Genomic DNA, 27122 nt, shown 5'->3' with positions numbered 1-27122 from the left:
TTTTTAGTCACCTGACAATGACAGTGTATAGCCCACAGTTAAAAAAAAATTCTGTTTGGGTACAGAATTAATTTCTACAATTCTTGTGTTGCTTGTCTTGTCAATATTGATTTGAATAGTAAAGTCTGAAACAATCTACTAATCTCAGGTAATAAAAAGTTATGCTTCTTTTTAGAAATATTTTAACTGTATTCTTTCAGGTAATTCCTATGCTGCCAAGATTACTTTGTGAAGAACTTTGCAGCCTTAATCCTATGGCCGACAGACTTACCTTTTCTGTCATATGGAAAATTACTCCTCAAGGAAAGGTGAGTGCGTGCAATGGTGCATAGGTTAAATAATATAAACCTGTTATAAGAAAAATTAAAATCTTTGTTTTTACAACCCTGTACTCAGATCCTGGAAGAATGGTTTGGCCGAACTATTATCTGTTCCTGTGTAAAGCTAAGCTATGACCATGCACAAAGTATGATTGAGGATCCAAACAAGCTGATTAGCACTGAGGAGCTTCCCCCAATTTCACCCTGGCACACCATTGATGAAATCCACAACGCAGTGCTCAATCTTCATCATATTGCACAAAACTTGCGCAAGCAAAGATTTGAAGAGGGAGCTTTGAGACTGGACCAGGTGAGAATTATTGCTCCTATTATATTTTGTGTAGTCTATGGTTTTGCTTATTTTACTCATTGGGCCTTTTATTAGGCACAGGTCAGTGGGCAAAGCATAGTAATCCATACCCACTCTAAATCTTTGGAGAAAATTTTTTTTAAAGCAAGGCATACCCTATCCTGTTTTGGTAACGTTGAAAGGTACCTAGGTTTGGTTTTCATTTAAAATTTAAAAGGGAGGTATTGCGGCTGTAATGTAAGGAAGACAAAACTCCCTACCTGGGAGATTTGTTTTAACCCTTCTGAGTCCTGTTGGCCGATTTCTCAATTTTTAAATCCCTGACACTCTTCTTGTAGTCAGTGTTAATTTTTACATCCTATTTCTATTTAGTTTTAGTCAGTCTTTTGACTAAAATGCAGTTTTAGTCAAATTTTAGTTATCTGAATGGTTTTCATTGTATTTTAGTTGACTAAAATCTCCAGTGCATTTTAGTAGACTAAAATCTCCTACATTTTGGTCAACTAAAATCTAATGGGTTTAGTTAAATTGTAATGCATTATGTAAGCATTTCTCTAGCATTTCCAAACTCATTTTATACTCCTGGAGGGTAAAATCTAATATGTTATGTATGGTTTTAAGGTTTGAACATGCACTACAGACACTGATTTAGCCGTTGTGATATATATAATGTCTTTATCAATACAGTAAAACCAAGTTTTGTAAACAGACAAAACTATTGCTTTTTGACAAACAGAGGTGCAATTTTATAATATAAAAAAAAACAAAAAACTGTCAATTCTATTGGCTGTTATGCTATTGCACATATTATTTGAATATGTTACCAACATTAAATATTAGGAAAACAATTAAAAGCCTTTTTATGATTTTTTTTTTTTTTCCAGCAGCTTATTCATATGTGATAGTGCAGTGTTAATTTTGATGTCAAATTTTGTTTGTTTTAGTCTTTAGTTTAAAATGGCTTTTTAGTTTTAGTCTTAATCGTCCAAATTGTTTTAGCTTTATTTATATTTTAGTCATCTGAATTGTTTGTCGTATTTTACGTGACTAAAATAGTGTTAATTTAGCCAATGAAAATATTTTTGTCAATTACGTCAACACTGCTTGTAGTGTCAGGGAGCTTCAGGGACCCGCATATATGTCACATAAGGAATAAAAGCAGCAGCCTGAGGACGCGAAGTAGTAGCAGCCATTTACATGTCCCACCATCCGGTTGGAACAATTTCCTTGCTGTTGACCGCAAATGGACAGGCAGATTGTGCTTGAGAGACCTCTCTTGGCCAAGCACCAAAAGAGTCTCCAGTACACTGATCCGCACGATGATGAAAAATGGACAATACTGAATAATATCCAGGTGGTTGGCTTACCTGAAAAAGCTGCAGGGTCCCATCCTGCCATTTTTTTTTTAAGCAACTGATAGCCTTGACTGAGATATGCTCTACATATGTTGTTGAGAGGGGCAACAACCACATGGTGCTCTGCCACTGCTAGTATCATAAAAATCCCAAAAATTCAAAGGCTTGTACACATCTTCATGAATCCATGCTGATTACTTGTATCATTAGTAATCAGCATGGATTCATGAAGAATTGTTCTTGCCAAACCAATCTATTAACCTTCTGTGAGGAAGTGAGTTGCCATCTAGATAAAGGAAGGCCCGTAGACGTGTATCTGTATTTTGAAAAAGCATTTGACACAGTTCCCCATTAACGTTTACTGTACAAAATAAGGTCCGTTGGCATGGACCATAGGGTGAGTACATGGATTGAAACCTGGCTGTAAGGGCGAGTTCAGAGGGTGGTGATAAATGGCGAATATTCGGAATGGTCAGGTGTGGATAGTGGGGTCCCACAGGGTTCTGTGCTGGGACCAGTCCTATTTAATTCATAAACGACCTGGAGGATGGGGTAAACCGTAAAATCTCTATTTGCGGACGATGCTGATCTAATTAGGGCAATAACTTCTCCGCATGATGTGGAAACCTTGCAAGAAGATCTGAACAAATTTATGGGGTGGGCAACTACATGGCAAATGAGGTTTAATGTAGAAAAATGTAAAGTAATGCATTTGGGTGGCAAAAATATGAATGCAATCTATACACTAGGGGGAGAACCTCTGGGGGAATCTAGGATGGAAAAGGACCTGGGGGTCCTAGTAGATGATAGGCTCAGCAATGGCATGCAATGCCAAGCTGCTGCTAACAAAGCAAACAGAATATTGGCATGCATTAAAAAAAGAATCAACTCCAGGGATAAAGCGATAATTCTCCCACTCTACAAGACTCTGGTCCGGCCGCACCTATGCTGTCCAGTTCTGGGCACCAGTCCTCTGGAAGAATATACTGGAAAGGGGTCTGGAGGATATTAGTTATGAAGAAAGGTTGCAAGCACTGAACTTATTCTCTCTGGAGAAGAGACGCTTGAGAGGGGATATGATTTCAATTTACAAAAACTGTACTGGTGACCCCACAATAGGGATAAAACTTTTTTGCGGAAGGGAGTTTAACAAGACACGTGGCCACTCATTAAAATTAGAAGAAAAGAAGTTTAACCATAAACTGCATAGAGGGTTCCTTACTGTAAGAGCGGCCAGGATGTGTAATTCCCTTCCACAGGTGGTGGTATCAGCAGGGAGCATCAATGGTTTTAAAAAAAAACTAATGGATAAGCACCTGAATGACCACAACATACAAGGTAATACTGACTTATAATCACACACATAGGTTGGACTTGTGTATTTTTTCAACCTTGCCTACTATGTAACAACTTGAACATATTTTTTGAGAATACCAAGATTATGTTCAAGATTTTTACGCAGAAACAGAAGACACTACGATCATCCATGGAGATAAGGTGGAGATTGCTTGATAAAAACTTCAGTACAGCATTATCTACTCAGGCCAGCTCAGTGTTTTTGCTACCCCACAAGAGGCCAGTGATAGAATAAACTCTGTGTTGAAGGCCACTGTACGGTGTTGATCCTACCTTTCAATTTATGCGACTTGGCTCTTTACGGTTTCCTTTATTCTGTTGCCTAGGGTACAACCTCGATGGAGCATCTGTTTGATATAAGATACATTAGGGCTTTATGCGATACTAAAGGCTTAGGTTCCTTTTTAATAAAAATTTTTTTAAAAAATGGTAAAACTTACCCACTCTGTGGAATTATATTGCACAGAAATGTCACGTTCTCCCTTTTCTGTGTGTATGTACAGTGCCTTGAAAAAGTATTCATATCCCCTGAAATTTTTTACATTTTGTCATGTTACAACCAAAAACAGAAATTTATTTTATTGGGATTTTATGTGATAAATCAACACAAAGTGGCGCATAATTGTGAAGTGGTAGGAAAATGATGAATGGTTTTCAAGATTTTTTACCAATATCTGAAAAGGGTGGCGTGCCTTTGTATTCAGCCCCCCTGAGTCAATACTTTGTAGAACCACCTTTCGCTGCAATTACAGCTGCAAGTTTTTTAGATTTGTTTGTCAGCTTTGCACATCTAGAGTGAAATTTGCCCATTCTTTGCAAAATGGCTCAAACGCTGTCAGATTGGATAGAGAGCGTCTGTGAACAGCAAATTTCAAGTCTTGCCACAGATTCTCAATCGGATTTAGGTCTGGACTTTGACTGGGTCATTCTAACACATGAATATGCTTTGATCTAAACAATTCCATTGTAGCTCTAGCTGTATGTTTAAGGTCGTTGCCCTTGCAAGTCTTCTGCAGACTCGAACAGGTTTTCTTCTAAGATTGCATTCTAGTGTGCTCCATCCATCTTCCCATCAACTCTGACCAGCTTCCCTGTCCCTGCTCAAGAAAAGCATACCCACAACATGTTGCCACCACCATGTTTCATGGTGGAGGTGGTGTGTTCAGGCTAATGTGCAGTGTTTTCCCGCCACACAGTTTTTGCTTTTTTTTTTTTTTTTTTTTTCAATTTTGGTCTCATCTGACTAGAGCACCTTCTTCCACGTTTGCTGTGTGCCTCAAATGGCTTCTCGCAAACTGAAAACGGGACTTCTTATGGCTTTATTTTAACAATGGCTTTCCTCTTGCCACTCTTCCATAAATGCCAGATTTGTGGAGTGACAGATTCTCCCACCTGAGCTGTGGATCTCTGCAGCTCCTCCAGAGTTAGCAAGGGCCTTTGGGCTGCTTCTCTGATTAATGCTCTCCTTGTCTGGCCTGTCAGTTTAGGTGGATGACCATGTCTTGGTAGGTTTGCAGTTGTGCCATACTTGTTCCCTTTTCGGATGATGGGTTGAACAGCGCTCCGTGAGATGTTAAAAGCTTGGGATATTTTTTTATAGGGGTTGTAAACCGATATATATAGATAGATAAATATATATATATATATTGGGGACGGAAAGTATTCAGACCCCCTTAAATTTTTCACTCTTTCTTATATTGCAGCCATTTGCTAAAATCATTTAAGTTAATTTTTTTTCCTCATTAATGTACAACACAGCACCCCATATTGACAGAAAAACAGACTTGTTGACATCTTTGCAGATTTATTAAAGAAAAACTGAAATATCACATGGTCCTAAGTGAATGAATGAATGATTTGTAAAGCGCTACAATGCGAACTGAATCACCTCAAGGCGCTGATGCGTTGTGTTGTCAGCTTAATTAGAAGAGGTGAGTCTTGAGTTTTTTCCTGAATGCCAGATGGTTTTCTTCCATGCGGATGTGAGTCGGAAGAGAGTTCCATAGCCGGGGTCCCTGGACTGCAAATCTTTGTTCTCCCCTTGCTTTGTAGCGGTATTTGGGGACGAGGAGGAGGTTTTGGCTAGACGATCGCAGATTGCGATTCGGTGTGTAATGTTTTATTTTCTTTCGGAGGTATTGAGGGGCATTTGTGGGTGAGGCAGAGGGTCTTGAAAGTGATCCGATTCTTTCCTGTTAGCCGATGTAGGCTCCTTAGGGATGGGGAGATGGACTCCCAGGTTTTTTTTTCCTGTTATTAGTCTTGCCGCCGCGTTTTGAATGGCCTGTAGGCGCGTAAGCTGATGGGTAGTCCTATGTAGAGTGAGTTTGCGTAGTCAAGACGGGAGTTGATGATTGTCCCCACTACTGCTGCTTTGTCACCTTCTGGGATGAAGGGGATGAGTCTGCGTAGCATGCGGAGGAGATGGTGCGATCCACTAACTACTGATCCTATTTGTGCATCCATTGTCATTTCTGAGTCAGATTACTCCAAGACTTTTGGCCTTGGTGCTCGGAGAAATGGTCTGTCCAAAGATGACGGGGGGTGTCCATGGGGTCTTGGTTTGGGGATTTTGGTTTGCGTGTAGGTAGAGAAGTTCTGTTTTCGACCCGTTGAGTTTGAGGGAACTAATGGTCATCCAGTCATCTATTGAAGTGAGGCATTTCTCTAGTTGCTGATGGTGGTCTTTTTGTCCAGAGTATTCAGACCCTTTGCTGTGACACTCATATATTTAACTCAAGTGTTGTCCATTTCTTCTGATCATCCTTGAGATTGTTCTACACCTTCATTTGAGTCCAGTTGTGTTTGAATATACTGATTGGACTTGATTAGGAAAGCCACACACCTGTCTATATAAGACCTTACAGCTCACAGTGCATGTCAGAGCAAATGAGAATCGTGAGGTCAAAGGAACTGCCTGAAGAGCTCAGAGACAGAATTGTGGCAAGGCACAGATCTGGCCAAGGTTACAAAAAATTTGTGCTGCACTTAAGGTCCCTAAGAGCACAGTGGCTTCCATAATCCTTAAATGGAAGACGTTTGGGACGACCAGAACCCTTCCTAGAGCTGGCCGTCCGGCTATCGGGGGAGAAGAGCCTTGGTGAGAGAGGTAAAGAACCCAAAGATCACTGTGGCTGAGCTCCAGAGATGCAGTTGGGAGAAAGTTGTAGAAAGTCAACCATCACTGCAGCCCTCCACCAGTCGGGGCTTTATGGCAGAGTGGCCCGCAGAAGCTTCTCCTCAGTGCAAGACACATGAAAGCCCGCATGGAGTTTGCTAAAAAACACCTGAAGGACTCCAAGATGGTGAAAAATAAGTTTCTCTGGTCTGATGAGACCAAGATAGAACTTTTTGGCCTTAATTCTAAGCGGTATGTGTGGAGAAAACCAGGCACTGCTTATCACCTGTCCAATACAGTCCCAACAGTGAAGCATAGTGGTGGCAGCATCATGCTGTGGGGGTGTTTTTCAGCTGTAGGGAGAGGATGACTGGTTGCAATCGAGGGAAAGATGAATGCAGCCAGGTACAGGGATATCCTGAACGACAACCTTCTCCAGAGTGCACAGGACCTCAGACTGGCCCGAAGGTTTACCTTCCAACAAGACAATGACCCTAAGCACACAGCTAAAATAACAAAGGAGTGGCTTCACAACAACTCCGTGACTGTTTTTGATTGGCTCAGCCAGAGCCCTGACTTAAACCCAATTGAGCATCTCTGGAGAGACCTAAAAATGGCTGTCCACCGACGTTTACCATCCAACCTGACAGAACTGGAGAGGATCTGCAAGGAGGAATGGCAGAGGATCCCAAAAATCCAGGTGTGAAAAACTTGTTGCATCTTTCCCAAAAAGACTCCTGACTGTATTAGATCAAAAGGGTGCTTCTACTAAATACTGAGCAAAGGGTCTGAATACTTAGGACTATGTGATATTTCAGTTTTTCTTTTTTAATAAATCTGCAAAAATGTCAACAATTCTGTGTTTTTCTTTCAATATGAGGTGCTGTGTGTACATGAGGAAAAAAAAAAGAACTTTAATGATTTTAGCAAATGGCTGCAATATAACAGAGTGAAAAATTTAAGGGGGTCTTAATACTTTCCATCCCCACTCTAGATATCCTAAAACTGCCCTCAAAATTGACACTAACCTATCCCCCAATTTTGTTTTGTAGTAGATCTTCTATTTGTTTTAATTATAGCTGCACCATGCTTTCCTGACGCAATTTGGTTTTCAATGAGCCTCTGTCCGAAATTTATAAAGAACTTTTCCCTGTGCTGCCTTTGGTTCGTTGCTGAGAACCGAGGATATTCTGGATTTCCATAGTGAGAATTGGGAAGATAATGTGGGATTATACTCCTTTATGCACTTAGTCTATGCTAGAAACCAATTTAAACATACGTTTCTACAAAAAATCTTTTTCGCTCTATTTACCCATCACTCTCCACGAATGTTGGTATTGCATCTATTCAAAGAACTAATTGTTGCACAATATTTCTCAAATGCAAATGTTCAGGAAAACATACACTTTAATGAATTGTTGTGCTTACACACACATTGTAATACCCAATATTTTGGCAAAATATAAAGTGTGATATGCAGAGTAAATAGATACCCAACATGTCACTTTTTTTAAAAATTTGTGCACGTCGTCAGCAGTCACTCATACTGCTGCAAACACAGCACTGCATGCTGTGTATGTAGCTGATGCTACTACAGTATAATACATTGCTCACAGCAGCCATATAACTTGGTAGTGGAAATAGTTTATTTGGGCCAGCTTAGCAAACACAAACTATTTAAAGTGACAGGAAATCTAGACTGTGGCTTTATTATAGCCATCTAGTGGATTAACTCTGTGGCTAGTTTCCATTTGTCAGACAAAATGAGCAGATAAATCTTTAGCAGCCACAAAGTTTCTGGTGCTACATGACCTTTTCAGAGTATCTATATGTCAAAGTGAAATTGCTCTGACAGTTTTTTTTTGTAAAGGATTTTTTTTTTTAAATCACAAACATGTCATGCCTGTACAATCCTGTACATATACATTTAAATAACAAACATGTCATGCCTGTACAACCACTTTTACCTACTGGTAAGCCTATATTAAGGCTTACCTGTAGGTGCTTGAAATATCTCCTAAAACTCCACGGTTTAGGAGATATTTACTAAAAAGCCGAGCGCCGATGAAATTGGCCCATGCGCCCTTTAGAAAGGGCACATGCTGTGAAAGGGCACATGCATGCGCCCTTTAGAAAGGGCACATGCTGTGACTGGCGGCTCCTGCGCGCATGCATGGGAGTGACGTCATGTAGCTCCAGCCAGTCACAGAGCGGCCCTGGAAGGAAGAGGGGCTAAGATGGATGCTCCCTGCTAGTGGGGACAACGAAGACATCGCGGGCTTCGGTTTCAGGTAAGTGACACATAATGGGCTACTATGCAATGCATAGTAGCCCATATTATGCTTTACCTTTGCAGGGAAATAAAGAGGAGATAAAACCCACCAGGGTTTACTTCCTGAAGGTATACGAGAAAGTCCGGACAGCCGCACACCGGGAAAATTTTTTTTCAAAAGTCTTTATTGTAAAAATTAGGATCGTACGGTATACAGGACACAGTGGCAAAAAAAGTACAGGCAATCAGCTAACGTGTTTCGCACTTATGCTAAGTGCTTACTCATAGCTCAAGTGCTTACTCATGAGCTATGAGTAAGCACTTAGCATAAGTGCGAAATGCGTTAGCTGATTGCCTGTACTTTTTTTGCCACGGTGTCCTGTACACTGTACGATCCTAATTTTTACAATAAAGACTTTTGAGAGAAAAAAATTTTCCCGGTGTGCGGCTGTCCGGACTTTCTCATATACCTTCAGCATGATTCAGCATTAGCCAGCATCTGGGGCTCTTTAGTCTCAGAGACAATCATTTGGTTTACACCTGGTTTGAATCCATACCTGTGCGTTGAAGACTCTCTCGCTACATTAGGGTTTACTTCCTCTTTAAGGTACACAATATCAGTTTTCAGAGACCAGTGGGTTATACGGCTGCCAACAGGAGCTCGCACACTAGTAAACAAAGCTGTTAATCAGCCAGATATAACCCCTTCTGCTGTACCTCTGCCGGGTTAGCCCCCCATATCAAAATAAAAAAAATATCTTATGCAGTTTGTTAGATCTTTGTTAGATCAGGTTAGATCAACCGTTGTTTGCGTTAGATCTCACACAGAAGAAGCAATATTAACAGTTATTTGCTGGGGGGGGGGCTAACCCATCATCAGCCCCCCCCATCAAAAAATTTACCAAACAATTAGGTATTTTGGAAGCTATTTGTTAGATCAGGTAAGATCAAGTGGTTTTAACGTTAGATCTCACATAGTTAGAGACTTATTAAGTGATTAATGAGGGGGGCTGGCCCCCCCTTATCAAATTTTCTGGCCAAAAAAAAAACCAATTTAGGCTAATAGATATTAGTTAGATCCGGTAAGATCAAGTGGTTTTAACGTTAGATCTCACATAATTTCGGAGATATTCCACATAATAAAGATATTGGGTGGTACATAAGGGCGGGTTGGCCCCCCCACATGCAATTTTCTGACCAAAAATCATTTAGGCTAGATATTCGTTAGATCCGGTAAGATCAAGTTGTTTTAACTTTAGATCTCACATAATTTTAGAGATATTCCATAAAAAATAGAGATATTAGGTGGTACAGAAGGTACATCCATCTTCAACCGTCTCTGGCTGGTCTCTGGAACCTTCTTTGCATGGTTCTTCAGCGGATGCCTGTAGTCTCTCCTCACGATTCCATTAACCTCCCTGCCTCATGGTGATCTCTCCTCAAGCTTAAGTCTTTAGCTAGCCCCCCCCTTCTTGCAAAGCAGGCTGGGCTTGGTCGTTCCACCCCCTGTATTGTGGGCCATGGTCCTCTGTTGCTGCTTGATTGGCTCCCTCTCCCTGCCAATAGGGACGCAGGAAGAGGAGAAATCCCCCACAGGGACTGACAGGCGTGCTCTCCCTCAGTGAGTGCCTGTGTCTATTCAGTCCGGCGGTCACTGGCAGGAATGGCGGGAGGTACGGGACCACGGGTGATAGAGTAGCCCGCTACATACTACCCCCACCAAAGAACCTTTGGTCCGCCAAAGGAGGTAAAGAGTCTATGACCTGTTACATGTTTTTGATATACACACGGAAAAAAAAAACAGGTTAGTGTGCACAGAAAACCATACAATTTACATCTGCATAAAACCCTGGCAGAGGAACATCCCACCAATAAGCATAGGAGGGGAGGTTGTCCTGCCTACAGGCCACCTTAACTGGAATGGCCCAGCTAGATGTGCCAGGGGGTGAGTGTCAGAAACCAAGAAATCAGGCCGAGACAGAAGTACAGTTAAATCACACTTGTTTAATTATAAAAGTAAAAATAATAAACGTAGCCAAAGTTCATATAGCCAAAGTTCAGAAACCGGAACGGATAGTCAGCCAAGCCAGAAGTCAGGGATCAATGTAGTGGAACAGCTAACAGGATCTGGAGCCAGAAGGGATGTCAGCAAAGCAAGTCTTGAACAGGATCGCAGGAGATTGTTTCTGTGATGTTGACCAAGCCTCTGGCCTGAGAGTCACCTTGGGAGGAGAAGAAAGGGGGGGGGGGGGGTTGGCAGGCCCTGGCATTTGAGATGGCCACAGACAATCTTTCTCTTCATCCTCGCTGTTTTCATCTTCAGCAAGGGGGACAGAGTACGATCTAGTCACTGGCCTGGATCTTTGAGAGGCCGTGGGTGTAGACTGTAAATCTGGCTGTAGTGGCACATGAACTGCTTCTGACAGAGGCAACAGATGATTGTGATGCCAAGTCTTCAGCAGGCCTGTGCTTCCCTCTGGCCGGATTTGATATAATGGGTGTCCTGGCAGATGCTTGCAAATGACATAGGGCTGCGACTTTCAGCGGTTAGCCAACTTGTGCTTTCCAGGGACACCCAGGTTTCTCAGCAGTACCTTGTCATCCGGCTGTAGGTCCTGCACTCATACCCTGAGGTCAAAGTTTATTTCTCTGTCCTCGGGCATATGAGGCAGCTTGAGCCTCATCATAGGCGGTTTTGAGACGTCTCTACAGGCGATCCACATTCCCTCTGTGGAAAGTTGCTGAGGTATGGTTGAGGGTTGTGCCGAAGGCCAAGTCTACTGGCCTACGGTCCGAACATCAAACTATAGGGAGAGTAACCTGTGGCATCATTGGTGGTGCTGTTATAAGCATGCACAATAGCCACTATATGCTTGCTCCAGTGCTGCTTTTGTTCTGAATTTAGAGTTCCAAGCATATCCAGGAGGGTTCAGTTGAATCTCTCTGGTTGAGGATCTCCTTGAGGATGATACGGGGTGGTTTTAGACTTCCTGATGCCCGACAGGTCTAAAAGTCTCTTGACGAGACTACTCTTGAAATCTCTCCCTTGATCATAGTTGATGCGTTGGGACAGACCATAGTGCACAAAGAATTTCTCCGCAAAGATCTTGGCCACCATGGATGCTTGTTGGTCCCTCGTGGAAAATGCAAGGGCATACCGAGTGAAATGGTCAATCATTACCAGGATATTTCCCTGATCAGGCTCCAAGCACAGAATGTCAATGCACACCAGCTCCATGGGTCCTTGACTCTGAAGATGGTCTATTGGGGCAGCTCGGTGAGGCAAAGTCTTACTTTGGATACATATGATGCAGGAGTGGCAATAGTCCTCAACTTCAGCCTGCATGCAGGGCCAGTAGAACCGGTCCCTCACCAGCAGAAAAGTCCTCTTGGGCCCTAGGTGGCCATTGTTGTCATGTCGGTGTCCGGGCTGGGCTCAGCCCTTCCCTTTCTGAGCTGACCGCTCAGCTATCGGCTAATTGCCAGCTCCCATTTCTCTCCACAGTTACCCAGCTGTTGTTATTTCTGCTCGTCAGTCCTGCCTACTTAAAGTTGTCCAGCTCACTTGATCTCTGCCTTTGCCTTTGTCAACAGAGTCTTTCTCCTGCGTTCCTGTTGAAAACATGCTAGGTTGACGTTCCTTCTGGCTCCTAATCCTGCTTTCTGTACTGCTACGTTTATCTCTGGCTCTCTGACATTTGCTTGCCTGACTACCCGATCCGGTTGCTGTACTCTGGCTTGTTTTGACTACGCTTACTCTGTTTACCTTATTATTATTATTATTAATATACAAGTGTGATTTAACTATACTTCTGTCTCGGTCTGATTCATGGTTCCTGATAGTAGGGCAGTTAATACTGTCTCTGTATGTTTTTCAGGTGGGAATAGCTGCCATTTTTCTTCAGAGGGTCTCCTTCGGTAGACCAACCCTCTGTGCACCTGAAACCGATCCCACTCTCGGTGCAGCAGATGGGTTTCCTTCGGGGAGTCAGTGAGGAGCAAGTCAGGGAGTTGGCTCTCCAAAGCCTTCAATGCCAAGCTGCAGGGAGGGTCCTTCAACTGGTCCTTCTGCAGGTCTTTGACAGCTTGGGCAGACCTTCATCCCCGACTTAAGCGACATTGCAATAACATCTGGGGACACAAGCGGCTGACACTCCAACCTCTTCGGTCCTGGATCCTACTCCAGGTTGATGTTCTGCTCCTTGACATAAGGTTCGTACCCTTCAGGTGTCAGCTGGGCCTATTCTTCCGGAGGGTCTCTGGAACAATGGGGCCTTCTTGACAAAGCATCCACGTCTTGTTTCCTGACCCCAGTCGATACTTCAGGCTGAAAATAAACCCTGATAGAGCAGCCAACCATCTGTGACCCGTGGCGTCCATCTTGGTGGTAGTGAGGATGTAGGAGAGCATTGTTGTCGGTCTTGATCATGAACTCCGCTCCATACAGGTAATCCCTCAGCTTATCCACCACCGCCCACTTCAAGGCCAGGAACTCAAGTTTGTGCATGGGATAGTTCTCGGCGGGGGCCAAGTTCCGACTCACGTAGGCAACAGGCCGTAGATGGCAGTCGTGCTCTTGATATAGCACCCCACCTAACCCATCTCGACTGGCGTCAAAGTGTAGCTCGTATGGCTTGGTTGGATCTGCATAGGCCACGACTGGAGCGGTTGTTAGGCTTCACTTTAGCTGCCTAAAACCTCTTCACACTTTGGAGTCCATTGTTCCTGAATGGACTCTCTGGTTTTTCTGGGCCCTCCAGCTGGTCTGACAGGCTTCGCCAGATCAGGGTCAGCGTCTTAGCGAATCCCTTGGCAAATCTTCTGTAATAAGAGCAGAATCCCAGAAGTGACCTAAGCTCAGTCACGTTGGTAGGCCTCGGCCAGGAGGTGACAGCTTCCAGCTTCTGGAGGTCAGTGGCCACTTCATCAGCAGACACAATGTGACCAAGGTTGATAAAACTGGCACTTTTCCAGAGACAGCTTCAACCCCCTCATCATGGAGTCTCTTCAGGACCTTCTGCAGAAACTCTTCGTGCTCTTCCAGGGTCTTGCTGAAAACGATGTCGTCTAAGTACACCAACACCTCGATCAGTTTTATGTCACCCACGGTCTTCTCCGTTAGCCTTTTGGAAGGTGGCTGGGGCACCAGACAGGCCTTGATGCATACGGTCAAATCCAAAGATCCCCTCCGGGGTAATGAAAATGGTTGTCTCCCGATTGTCAGGGTGCATTGGGATTTGGTAATACCCACTCTTCAAATCCAGCATGCTGAACCACTTTGCTCCTGACAGGCTCTGCAAGGCATTTGCTATCCTTGGGGTGGTATATTGGCCGGGAATGGTCCTTTGGTTCAGCATCCGGTAGTCAATACCCAGCCTCAGTGACCCATTCTTCTTCCATACCACCACTATTGGGGAAGCGTATAGACTCTGGGACTCTCGGATGATACCTGCCCTCTTCAACTCTGCCAGTTGTTCATGCAGATCCTCCAAGTCCCTTAAAGGAATCCATCAAACTCTTTCCCTGAACGGCTTATGCACTCGAAGAGATGGATCCGGTATTGGGCACTTTTTGCACACCCCACATCAAATTCACTCTTGGAGAATGCAGCCTGCCATCTCAGGAGCTGAGTCTTGGCCCTTTCTTTCCATTCAGGCAAAAGGAGTATTCTTCGGATAGATCTCCTCCACAGAGATGCCATCCTTTGCTCCCCCCACCAAATCAGACGGCGGGACTGGGGTGGCCAGATTCACTTGTCCCAGCAACATCTGAGCCGACATCTTCACTGACGAGGCTGTTATGTTGCGGACACTAACCAAGATCTTCCCATTGAAGAAACCACCTCGGGATTTATCTCCACTCCCATGTCTTCTCTCTGTCCGTCTGATTCAAGGACAATGAAAGGGCCTGCTTGCTTCCAATTTAGCTTGACAGATGCTCGTAAATTGGCCACTTTACCAGGCTGTAACACCTTCTCACACTGGTCCAAGCACCAGATATCTCCCTTCTGTTTTTGTACCAGGTGCTGGTAGGCTTGTCTCAGCATGGGGTGCACACTTGTAGTTGAAGTGCCCGGCTCCAGAACAAGTGGTGTCAACAGCCTTCTGACAAGATCAGTATTGGTCCTTGTGATGAGAGAACTCTTACTGGCCCCTGGTGGGCGAGGACAGACCACTGCCTAAGTTTCAAAAGTCTCAGCTTTCCCAGTCATGGAGGGATCGAAGGTCAGCTTGACCGGTAGATGGCCATCATAGGGGAAGTTCTGAGTCACAATGCCCCATATCTGCAGCTCTTCCAACTTCTGCAAAGGCAGGTGCTTGAGGTGCCTGTCATAGAAGTCTCTAGAGAAGGGTCACTTAAGCTCCAGTATCCAGAAGGGCCTTGGTGTAGACTCCCTTTACTTAGATGAGAACAACAGGAGAAGGTCCCACCAGCTTGTCAGGGAGCATGGAGAAAGTGGTGGCCCTGGCCTGTTTGGTTTGTATCCGCGCTTCTCTGCGAGGTTCTGATCGGGCTTAATTCTGTGCTAAGTTCTGGGAGTCTGGTGTGCATTGACTCTCTGACACCAGGCAGCATTTGTCAAAAGAAACAGGACACTGGGTTGCTTGGAGGCAACAACGGGGGGCCCTCTGCAAGGGTTTGGACTTTCGCTGCTGTCTCTTCATGTGATTGGTTTTGAGCCAGGTACCGTAAATGGGCACCCGGTTGGCTCCTTCACCAGAGCCCTCCGAAGTTTCCCTCTGGCTTCTGGCACTGTGCTTCAGGCTTTACTGGGCTTGGACACACCTGTCGATTAATGACCCACATAATTTCAGCATACCTCGCTATGCTCAATGGCACTCCTCACTGGATATAGGCAATAGTATGGATGTGTGCATCGCTACCAAATATCCATAATATTCCTGTAATTATGGATAATCAAACATTAAAATAACTTGATCTTACCGGATCTAATGAATATCAATTAGCTGGGGTGATTTTTTGGCCAGAAAATTTGATGAGGGGGCCAGCCCCCTCATTATTAACACTTAATAAGTCTCTAATCATGTGAGATCTAATCTCATCCTTATGTACTACCACCTAATATCGTTAACGTTAAAACCACTTGATCTTACCGGATCTAATGAATATCTATTAGCCTAGATGATTTTTGGCCAGAAAATTGCATGTAGGGGAGCCATCCTGTCCTTATGTACCACCTAATATCTCTATTTTTATGTGCAATATCTCTGAAATTATGTGAGATTTAATGTTAAAACCACTTGATCTTACTGGATCTAACAAATAGCTATTAGCCTGAATGATTTTTGGTCAGAAAATTGCATGTGGGGGGGCTAACCCGTCCTTATGTACCACCTAATATCTCTATTTTGATGTGGAATATCTCTGAAATGATGAGATCTAACATTAAAACCACTTGATCTTACCGGATCTAACGAATATCAGCCTGAATGATTTTTGGCCAGAAAATTTGATAATGGGGGGGCCAGCCACCCTCATTAATCACTTAATAAGTCTCTAATTATGTGAGATCTAACGTTAAAACCACGTGATCTTACCGGATCTAACGAATATCTATTAGCCTGAATGATTTTTGGCCAGAAAATTTGATAAGGGGGGCTAACCCGTCCTTATGTACCACCTAATATCTCTATTTTGATGTGGAATATCTCTGAAATGATGTGAGATCTAACGTTAAAACAACTTGATCTTACCGGATCTAACGAATATCTATTAGCCTGAATGATTTTTGGCTAGAAAATTTGATAATCACTTAAGTCTCTAATTATGCGAGATCTAACGTTAAAACCACTTGATCTTACCGGATCTAACAAATAGCTTCCAAAATACCTAATTGGTCAATTTTTTTGATGAGGGGGGGCTGATGACGGGTTAGCCCACCCAGCAAATAACTGTTAATATTGCTTCTTCTGTGTGAGATCTAACGCAAACAACGGTTGATCTAACCTGATCTAACAAACTGCATAAGATTTTTTTTTTTTAATTTTGATATGGCTAACCCGGCAGAGGTTTCTGCTATCATTGTGGGCTCTTTGATTCAGCCTTTGCCTGTCTTTACAAGACTGACTGTCCCGGTCAAGGACATTCCAGTGTTTAAATATTCTGTGGATAAAAGACTGAAAGCCCCTTTTCAAGGCATTCTCCTTATTAGGCCCTGCCATGCAACCTGCCATTGCTGCATCTGCCAGATCCTGGCTGTATGGTCCAAGGACATGTCTAGACATCCATCCTTAATGTTGTTCAGCCATGATTCGACATGGCTGATCACGTGGTAGAGCCTCCGTCAGAGGCTCTTTACCGAGATCCGTGTAGTGGTGTGTCAGACTGACACACCGCACCACTAATCGCCACAATCTTTGCCCCCAAGGGCATGCGGGAGCGGTCGTTATGGAGGGCTGTCATATGACGTCCACCCAGAACGAGAGCCGTGCCGCCCAGCCGTCATTTGACAGTGGGCGGGCGGCAAGTGGTTAAGAAGGTGCGCCTAATGACAACTCGTGTATAAAAAGACTCCTGTCCACAGAATGTTTCTTCCATTCAAACCTCACCATCATGGGCAAGACAAAAGAGCTGTCAAAGGACATCAGGGCAAGATTGTAGGCCTGCACAAGACCATCAGCAAGAAGCTTGGTGAGAAGGGGAACTGTTGGAGCGATTAGAACAAAATACTACAACGCACACATACAAAAATGACATTTAACTCCTGCAAGGCTATTTAAAACACCTGAACGTTCTCCAAAAATGGGGATTTAGCCACACCATGTGGCTATACGGTGCTTAAGCCCACTTACTGCACAAAAGTACCCCATTGTCAGTGGGTCCCGCGCTATTCATTTTTTAAATATTTTTTATATTTCTTTATTATAGAATTTAATCATTTACAGACCAAAATTCATTCTTGTTGGAAAAGCTAATTCTTATCTCCTTATAAACTAATACCTAATTTCCTTATTTCTAAAACCATATATATTGCCTGGTGTCGGTCAGTCCAAGGCAAGTTCTGAAATTTTTCTTTTTTTTTTTTCCTTGCCTATATCATCTATACAACATAATTAGCATATACACATCTACAAATAACTGCATATACACAAACATACAAAAACTAACCAACACCTACGCTATTCGTAGAATGAAAGATCCTGTGTCTCTGAACCATGGGAGTAATACACTCCTCTATATGGGAGAAATAAAGGAGGACTCCTATATCACAGGTGGACACTAATGAGAGGTAATTTGGGGTGGGGGGGGGTGGGGGGTGAGGGGCTCCATCCCAAGGGCTCTGGTCAGGAACGGTACAATAGACAAATACTTGGGGGGGGCACACCCTAAAAAATGCATTAAAGATGGTGCAACCATAAATCCCCATATATTTTGAAAATGTTCAGGTGTTTTAAATAGCGTTGCAGGAGTTAAATGTAATTTTTGTATGTGTGCGCTGTAGTATTTTGTTCTGTTTGTATGGTCTTATGGCTGCACCATCTTTAATGCATTTTTTAGGGTTTGCCCCCAAGTATTTGTCTGTTGTATCGATTATTCGCAAATGGAAGAAATACAAAATAACCATCAATTGCCTTCGGTCTGGAGCTCCATGGAAGATTTCACCTCATGAGGTAAGGATGATCATGAGAAAAGTGAGGGATCAGCTCAGAACTACACGGGAGGAGCTTGTGAATGATCTCAAGGCAGTTGGGACCACAGACATCAAATCATTGGTAACACAATACACCACATTTAAATGATTCAGAAAAGGATTGGGAGAAAGTGCTGTGGTCAGATGATGCCAAAATTGAGCTCTTTGGCGTTAACTCAACTCACCGTGTTTGGAGGAAGAAAAATGCTGACTGACCTTAAGAACACCATCCCTACAGTCGAGCACAGAGGTGGAAATATGATGCTTTGGGGCGGTTTCTCTGCTAAAGGTACAGGCTGACTGCCACATTGAGGGGCCAATGGACGGGGACATGTGTTGTAAAATCTTGGATGAGAACCTTCCCTCAGCCAGAACACTTGGGATGGTTCATGGATGGGTCTTCCAGCATGACAATAACCCAAAACATACTGCCAGGGCCACAAAGGAGTCGCTCAAGAAGCACATTGAGGTCATGGAGTGGCCTAGCCAGTCTCCAGACCTTTAATCCTATAGAAAATTCATAGCGGGAGCTGAAACTTTGAGTTGCCAAACAGCCAAGAAGCATTAAGGATTGAGAAGATCTGTAAATAGTGGACCAGAATCCCTCCTGAGGTGTGCAAACCTGGTAACCAACTACAAGAAATGTTTTAGCTCTGTGCTTGCCAACAAGGGTTTCTCCACCAAGTACCAAGTCATATTTTGCTTGGGGATCAAATACTTATTTTATTTTATTTTGATTTTCTGTCTCTATCCTTTAATACACACCTGTGATAAGTTATAGACCCTTCATTTCTTAAGTGGGCAAACTTACAAAATCTGCAGGGGATCAAATAATTTCCCCCACTGTACATGTGTTGGCAAAGGGCTTTGACTACCAATGTCCATCAAACTGTAGGGGTTCAGTTGGGTCATGAATCTTCAGAATTTAGTGCTGGAACTGACTCATTTGGAATATCTAAGTCTTACATACCGTCGGCCCATTTTTTTTTTTCTTGACCAAACAAGCTCTCAACTCTCCCCTCCCAGGTTCAAAATCTGCAGTTCAAGATCCGGTCAACCCCACGCTTTTGCACTGGTGTTCTGGGCTTGATAGTTGCCTCCTTCAAGGCAGTTCCTTTTCTCAGTTCCACTCCAAATCATTGCATGTTCTCTGATTTGTCATGGAGGAAACTGCACTCACAGCTCAAAGAGCAGCTCATTAAATTCAGACTTTGACTGTTGAAAACCATCAGGCAAACTTTCTCATTTACCAACATCTGGAGAATGGCTTCTTCACTTGGAAGTATTTTGAGACTTCAGTCGCAGGTGGAGAACTCTGACCATGGACCTCTTGATTGTCAGATTCAATGACATACTGAGCAGATTGGTTTCCAGGTTCAGGGTCCATTCAGGCATATAGCAGTGGATGTCCGTATGACACTCTGGGATCAGTTCAACCCGATCTACACCTTTCCTCCTCTGCAGCAACTTTCTCATCTACTTTTCAGAATTGAAGCAGAGGACATTCTGGTTGCTACTCATTGCACCAAACTGGCCTGGGTGAATGTGGACTTCTGCCTTGTTCTCTGAAGGCTCTCTCAGGTCGCCTGGATCTTTCTGTCTCAAGGACCAGTTTACCACTGCTTCTTGGCTGTTGTACCAAACTCTTATTAAACTCTTCTTATGCTTCTAAAATCTTGGAAATTATCCTCTCATAAGGTCCACCATCGCACATGGAATGGTACGAGGCAAAACATTTTCATCCCTGTAGGTACTCCGTGATATACGTTCTGGCCTTTCTCTTGTCTGATCTGGATCAACATTTGGCTTTGAGAACAATTAAGGGTTAGATGTCTGCCCTCTCAGTTCTTTTCAAAGTCTGCTTGCCTCTCATTCTTTGCTTTATCTAGGTCAGCCTTTCTTAACCTTTTTAATATGGAAGAAGAACCGTTGAAATAACCTTCCAGTCTTGGAAACTCCTGCTAGTAATTACTAGAGCTACAGATAAAGTTACATTATTGTAACGGTCACCGGGAAAACGCTTCTTACGTTTGTGGTCATTGGAAAGAAGCTACCTGAGGAATAACTAAAAAGATCATGGTCAGTGATTACATATCTGAAAAGCAGGAATTGCTCATTGCTAAAGGAACCTCTACAAAACTCCTGGAGGAACACCAGTAGTGAAAAGGGCTGGTCTAGAGTTTCGCGACCCTTGACTCTCAGGGTTCTCAGCCTAGTTCTGCTGGATCTTTATATAGCCACCATTTAAACCTATCAGAGGAATTTCTGTCCATGACCAGAAGCTAGTTTCCTGGTGCTACACAGAAAAGCGTTGGCCTTTTGAGCCGAAGGCCTTTCTCCCATTCATCCTTAACCAGGACATCATGCTCCATCTCTCTGCCCATCAGTGTAACATCTCGGAGAGATTGAATGTTATGCGAGCTGATAAAGTTGATCTCTCTCGGCTGTGGCTTCTTTCATACAGACTTGACCTCCCTTTCATCATTCCTGATGAGACAAGCCTGCCTCTCATTCCTGTGTTGCTAGGTGGCTTAGGTAGCTCATCTTTTAAATCTGTAATCTTAGAATGAAGTTTAATCTTTTCTGGTCAGGCGCATGCTACCAAATTAGTGAGTGCCTCTTGGGTTTCAGCGTTTGTAATCTAATTCTCAGATTGTAGGGCTGCTACCTAGTCTTCTGTTCACATGTTCCCGAAGTTTTTCCAGGTGGATGTCCAGGCCTTTTCTGATGCCAGCTTCGGACACAAGGTCCTTCGGGTATATCTTGATCTGCAAGCTACCCAGTGCTACGCTGTTATTGGAGGACTTATTGTTTCATTGCTTTGTTGCCCACCTCTTTTTCGATGTCTCACTTGTCTCAGAATTAATACTGATCCTGTGCCCTTTAATGAATTATAAAGAAAAGTTTTTTTTTTTTTCATTTCTTCCTTACCTTAAAGTTAATTTAAAGTGATACTAAAGTCTCTTCTTTTTTTGTTAAAAGTAACAAACCTCTTATATTTACCTGCTCTGTGCCGTGGTTTTGCACAGAGCAGCCCCGATCCTCCTCTTCTCGGATCCCTCGTCTGTGTTCCTGGCCCCTCCCTCCTGTTGAGTGCCCCCACAGCCATCAGCTTGCTATTGGGGCACTGGAGCCAAGCCGCAGCTCCCTGTGTCCATTACCCTTCCATTGCCCCTCCCCCCTCCCCTCATTGGCTCACTGACTTTGATAGCAGTGGGAGCCAATGGCGCTTCGCTGCTGTTTATGCCAGTGAGGAAGGAGAGTCCCAGACAGCCTAGTCTCTTGTGCTACATCACTGGATCGAGATGGGCTCAGATAAGTATTAGGGGAGCTGAAGGGGGCTGCTACACACAAGGCTTTTTATCTTAATGCATAGAATGTATCATGATAAAAAAAAGTCTGCTTTTACAACCACTTTAAGGGACATAGGTCCCACCATCTCTTTGATTAAACTCCTACTACTGTATTTCCACAAAAGTGAAGCATGATGAGAATGGGAGGGGGCTATATCTGCCATACTAACAGCTTGTTTGCAATCTCCTGCAGACAGCAGCATTACCCACTTGTCTCAAAATTAATACTTATTCTATGCCTATTAAAAAACTCCAAGAAAAGCATCTAACCATTTTTCTCATTATGTGACACAAGATTTAGGCTAGGTTCACATCTATGTGTTTTCCATGTGGCTATGTTTGTGAGGGCACAGCAGCCCATTCATTTAAATGGGCTGCTGTACATCCAGGAAATGCAGGGAAAGTCCCTGCACCTTTTCTAAAATTGCAGCTGCACAGAAACCATATGGTCCAACGCATTTCCACACATGGGAAAATGCACCATGTATTCCAATGCATGGGGTTGCCATTAAGAATGAATGAAACCCACACATCTGATAAAAAGCAGCGTGTGTCTGGTGCAGGAACGTGTGCAGTTTACATGCATGCCTGATGAAGGGTTCCTGCGTGTGTCCGAAATATTGCTTATAGTTATTAAGATGTGATTGCTGAATAAAGCTTTAGACCTGTTCTGGACATCTATGGTGTGCTGATGACGTACTTTCAACTTACTCAGTCCCGCACCCGCATATATAGGAACCTTGGCTTAGAGACAATTGGGATATATTGCTGCCTACAGGAAAATATTTTAACACTGGCAAAAAAAAACAATTAGTCTGATATAAACCCTCCTATTCCCCTCAATTTTTTGCTAGCTTGTGGCACTTTTCATACCTTTTTGTGTATTTTAGCTGCAGGGTGCTTTTCAGTGTCCATGGCATAGACTGTGGTGTGTCCCAGTCTTTAAAAACTTATCTGAGTGGGCCTTCCTGGTTGAGCATTGGGAGCTACCATATTTCTTAGAATCACTGGTACTACATCACTAGCTGAAGTGCCCCATCTTTCAACTTGGGGCATTTTCCTTCCGTTGCACCGATTTGCAAGAGACCTGCTTTTTTCACCTCAGTTATTTCTTGCGATCTCCTGTAGTGAACTATTCACCAGCTACTTGAACCAAACACTTGTTGTGCTGGTCATTGGTGACCCTCCACGATCTGCACTGCTCCTGTAACTTTCTGGTTGTAGGAGACAGGTTAGTGATTGGCTCCCAAAAAAAAAAACAAGAAAAAGGAAATGCATATTTAGCGCAACAAAATGCTTTATTAAATAGAACCGAAGAATAAAAGAAATGCAGTCACAAATGATTGGTTTGTTAGCGCTTTGTGAGTGGCCACATTTGAGGGAGTAAGGGCACCAGGGCCTGCAGTGCAGTAAAAACCTTTTCATCTAGGTTTCTATCATGTGTAAATCCAGACAAGACAGCGTAAGACTGCGCCTGTCTAAAGCTGTCTCACTGACATTGCACTACCTGCTTGTCAATGGCTGTAGCCGCTGCGTGTGTGCATGGGTTTACTTCTCTGAGCAGAGCGCTATAGTAAACTTGGAATGGTTACCAGAGCAGTGTGTTTTGGTGGTGGATTCCCCTTTCTCAAGCCTGTCTGTATCCATCTAAGGAACTAATTTATATGGACTAGGAGAAACCGAGAGGATTACCCTCTAACATCCAGAATATTATTCTTGGGGGGGGGGGACTACATACAGTTTTTTTTTTTTTTTTTTTGTTCCCTAAAGCATAGAATGCATTAAGGTAAAAATAAAGATAAAATGTGCTAAAAAGTGAGTAATCTAATAGACAACAAATGTTCCAAATTCTTGATGGGTATTAAATGACACAGAGCAACAATGTCCCCTTTATGATAAAAGAAATAAAGAAAAAACTGAGCTATAGCCGAGAAGTGTCTTCTTCTATAGTGAAGCTCTATATTCAGTGCATAAAACAGAGCTCCATATAAAGTGCAGAAAAAAGTGATGGTAACTTCCTATATAGAGTGCACATGAATAGTGACTTCTTATCCGTGCAATACGTGGTGTATGGATGTCCCCTTACCTTACTGCTGTAAGGTAACAGCGTATAAGTATATCTTTGCGGGTAACGGATATGTTCCCTATGGATCTAGGTATCCACAGACCTCTGGACCTGGCATTTTTGGATCTACCGGTGTATGTCTGTCTATATAGCAAATTGCCCTCTGCCAGACGTGGCTAGTTCAGCATAACCTCATGAGTGAGCGTGAGGAAGTATTGACGGAAGAACAGGAGGTGATGCTCAGTAGTGTAGTATGTTTTAAAATATTTATTTAGAACAGTAAAAAATAATCAGAGTACTCACAATTGAAATGGTATGAGAAAATCAAAACAAACACCAGCACGGAGCTTGCCGACGTCACTTCCGGTGCCTATAAGTCCCATTGTCCCTTTTTATCTGCACTTTATATGGAGTTCTGTTTTTTTGCACTGAATATAGAGCTTTACTATAGAAGACACTTCACGAAAACAGCTCAGTTTTTTATCTTATCATAAAGAAGGGGAAATTGTGTGATACTGCATGTTGCTCTCTGTCATTAATACCCATCAAGAATTTGGGACATTTGTTGTCGATTTAGATTATCCACTTTTTAGCACATGATATCCCAGTGTGTCTACCACTTACACTTATGCACACTGTCACTTTATTTGCTGTTCGCCTAGTTATGGCTGTACGATATGCAATATTGTATTGTGTACATTCTTAGTACACCCTGTGGTTATATATATTCAGACCATACAGCGCAGCACTATTTTAATTTAATCTTCATTTTAGGGTTTTGGTATAACCTTCAGTGTTTGCAGCAGTATACGCTTTATCTATTTAGTGGCGTTGGGATATCTCTATTTTTCATTAAGATAAAAAGTCTTTAGAACCACTTTAAGTTCAAGGACCATATACTGCTATTTAATGAGAGGAATTATTTAACATTCTATTGTGCAGATAGCCCTGCGGGGGCAGGGCTTACCAGGTTCTGTGTCTTGCATACAAGAAAGGTGTATTTTCAAGGAAGCAGACTGTTATATGCTAGTCTGTACTTTACTAAAGCTTTACTGAAGTCAAAAAAAGAAAAATATGCTAGGTTTAGACTTTTATGGGGCCATGACCCCAGCAAGGAAACCTGGACAAGTGTGGCCAGGAAAGGGAGACTTTCGGTGCAGGATGTAAACAATCCCCGAAGGTCGTAGGCAATGGATCGTGGTAAGTACCGATTTGTGAAGGGTGAGGTTAAGTTGGTTTAGGTCAGGGCATAGGGACAAAAAAAATGTAATTTGTCTGAAAGTGCACTTATTGTTTAAGGCAGATATGTTGCCAGTATTTATTAGAAATTATTACTTCTCTTTAATAAGGGGCTCCAGGGTTTAATTTGAAGTTGGGACTCCTATCTACATGTTTCTGAGCTGGGCTATCTATGCAGCTATCTGGATCAGCAATGTCTTGGATGCTGTACCCAGACTCCACCGGGCCTGCCTGGAATATGACCGTCGGGGACTGAGCTTTGCCAGTGATGCTTTATAGACTTTTGAATGTTGACTTGACTGCAAAGCATTGTCCAGGTCCTGAGCTGTGCCATACCAATCTTTATACTCCCAAATCTAAAAAAAAAAAAAAAAAAAAAAAAAAAGGTCTCGCATACATAGTATACATTCAGAGCTCAGTAGATGGGGGGGGAAAAAGTGCAATATTACACAGAAAACGGGATTAACCATTATTAATGAAAAAATTGTTGTCCTATTCTATATTAAGACCATGGGGTGTGAAGGTCATCCATTTGTAAACCTACATGGTCTCATCTTAATTTTTCTCCTGTTATATTGCTTACTCTCCCATGTGAACTTAAATGGTCTGAATAAACAGTGCCAGCTGGGTGATGTGCAGCGTAGTGTTTTGACATTTTTCCTGGATTTTGGCTTTTAATTTGTTAGTCAAGTTCATCTAAATCTGCTAATGCATCCAACACAACCTGTCAAAACACTGTCACACATACTAGAGTCTTTGTTCCTTAATAAACGCCAAAGAAACTGATATTTTTTTATTGTTTTTTGTTTTCTTACATCTCAATACATTCTTTTCTGAGACCTGCAGAATGGAGGCTTTGTACGTCTTTGAGTGAGAATTCTTTATTCCTCGGTCTTATACCTGGTAGCCACAGTTAAAAAAAAACAAAAAAAACCCCTCTTTTGAGGTTGTGTTTGCAGCCTTGCTAAATAAAAGAACAGGACAAATCTGCTTGGACCGGTCCTGGTTGTCCTGGTCACTAGCACTAGGGTAAAGTTCAGTGTACTGAACGCTTGTATGCCAGCAATACACATGCTGATAGGAGGAAAGAACAGACAAATGAGCCCATCTGCTGCTGCTCCTCCTTGATTATGTGGCTGTATGTAGTCTCTGGACTGACAAACAGAAATACAAATCCTTTTGGAAAGTAATGCTGCTATGTTACTTATATTTCCACTGTATATTTATCCAATTAAACTGTTAAATGTATATCAAATGTAAACTGTTTTTCTTTTTTGGGGGGTTCTATGGAAGGTTTTTACTGTCTGTGGCTCCCTTAGATTCCCCTTCAGTTCCTTTCCTGCTGAAATTGTTTTACCAGTCAAGAATAAAAGCTATAATCCCTGACAGGTTTTTATTTCTCTGCCCCTGTTGAAAAGTTTCTCTCACTTTCTATCTGGTAAAACCTTTGTCCCCGCAACAAAGTAGAGGTAAATCAATCTTAACAGCCTCAGATATCAGTAAAAACAGACAGGGGCACTAATTTTTCCCAACTAAAGCAGAAAAGAAAAAAGTAAACCAGTTTAATCCAATAACCAGTGCATACATTTAGAATATTTAATGTCAAATAAGAATTGTGAAAAGTTTTTCTGCAAGATGCTCTCCAGGACCACTCCTCAGTATGGGAAGGAGGTAGCTTGGTTCCCTTCTTCTGTCCCTGGGGAAGGTTATGTCTGAAAGTGGCATATCCCCTTGGCAGGGACTGGCACAGGCAGTGTGAGTTCCAGTCCAGGTGTCTGGGTGCGTGCTCTGTAGGGCATTTTTTGGCTGGGCCTCGTGCAGTAGCTGCATTGGGTTTGTGGCCTGTCTGTGTTCCTGTTTGACCAGATGAGGCAGGCGCATTAATCCCGGGTAAAGTCATTTCCAGGCACCAGAGTCACTGGTTCCAAGCCTCGTTGGCACAGAGGAAGGGGAAGGGCTAGCTGGTGTCTTTAATTGCATTTCCTTCAAGCACAGGTTGTCAGGACAGAACAGGTGGAGGAACTAATACTGCATTTTGGATTCTTCAATGCAGACTACAGCTCAGGCATATACAGGTACCCT

The 27122-nt window shown here is 42.9% G+C and overlaps 1 protein-coding gene across 22 annotated transcripts in view; it reads left to right on the top strand.

Moving 5' to 3' along the window:
• DIS3L2 (DIS3 like 3'-5' exoribonuclease 2) overlaps positions 1–27122 on the top strand; it is a 1051599-nt gene that overhangs the window by 724221 nt on the left and 300256 nt on the right. For all 22 annotated transcript variants that reach the window (XM_073626503.1, XM_073626502.1, XM_073626498.1 and 19 more), the window contains 2 exons: positions 201–308; positions 397–630. In XM_073626503.1, the coding sequence (XP_073482604.1) occupies positions 201–308; positions 397–630 (342 nt within the window). The remainder of the gene's footprint in view (positions 1–200; positions 309–396; positions 631–27122) is intronic.

This window comes from Aquarana catesbeiana, linkage group LG04, assembly GCF_042186555.1.
Source record: "Aquarana catesbeiana isolate 2022-GZ linkage group LG04, ASM4218655v1, whole genome shotgun sequence".
Taxonomy (NCBI): Eukaryota; Metazoa; Chordata; class Amphibia; order Anura; family Ranidae; genus Aquarana; species Aquarana catesbeiana.
The sequence above is the reverse complement of the archived record's forward strand: the minus strand, read 5'-3'. Positions and strand labels throughout refer to the sequence as shown.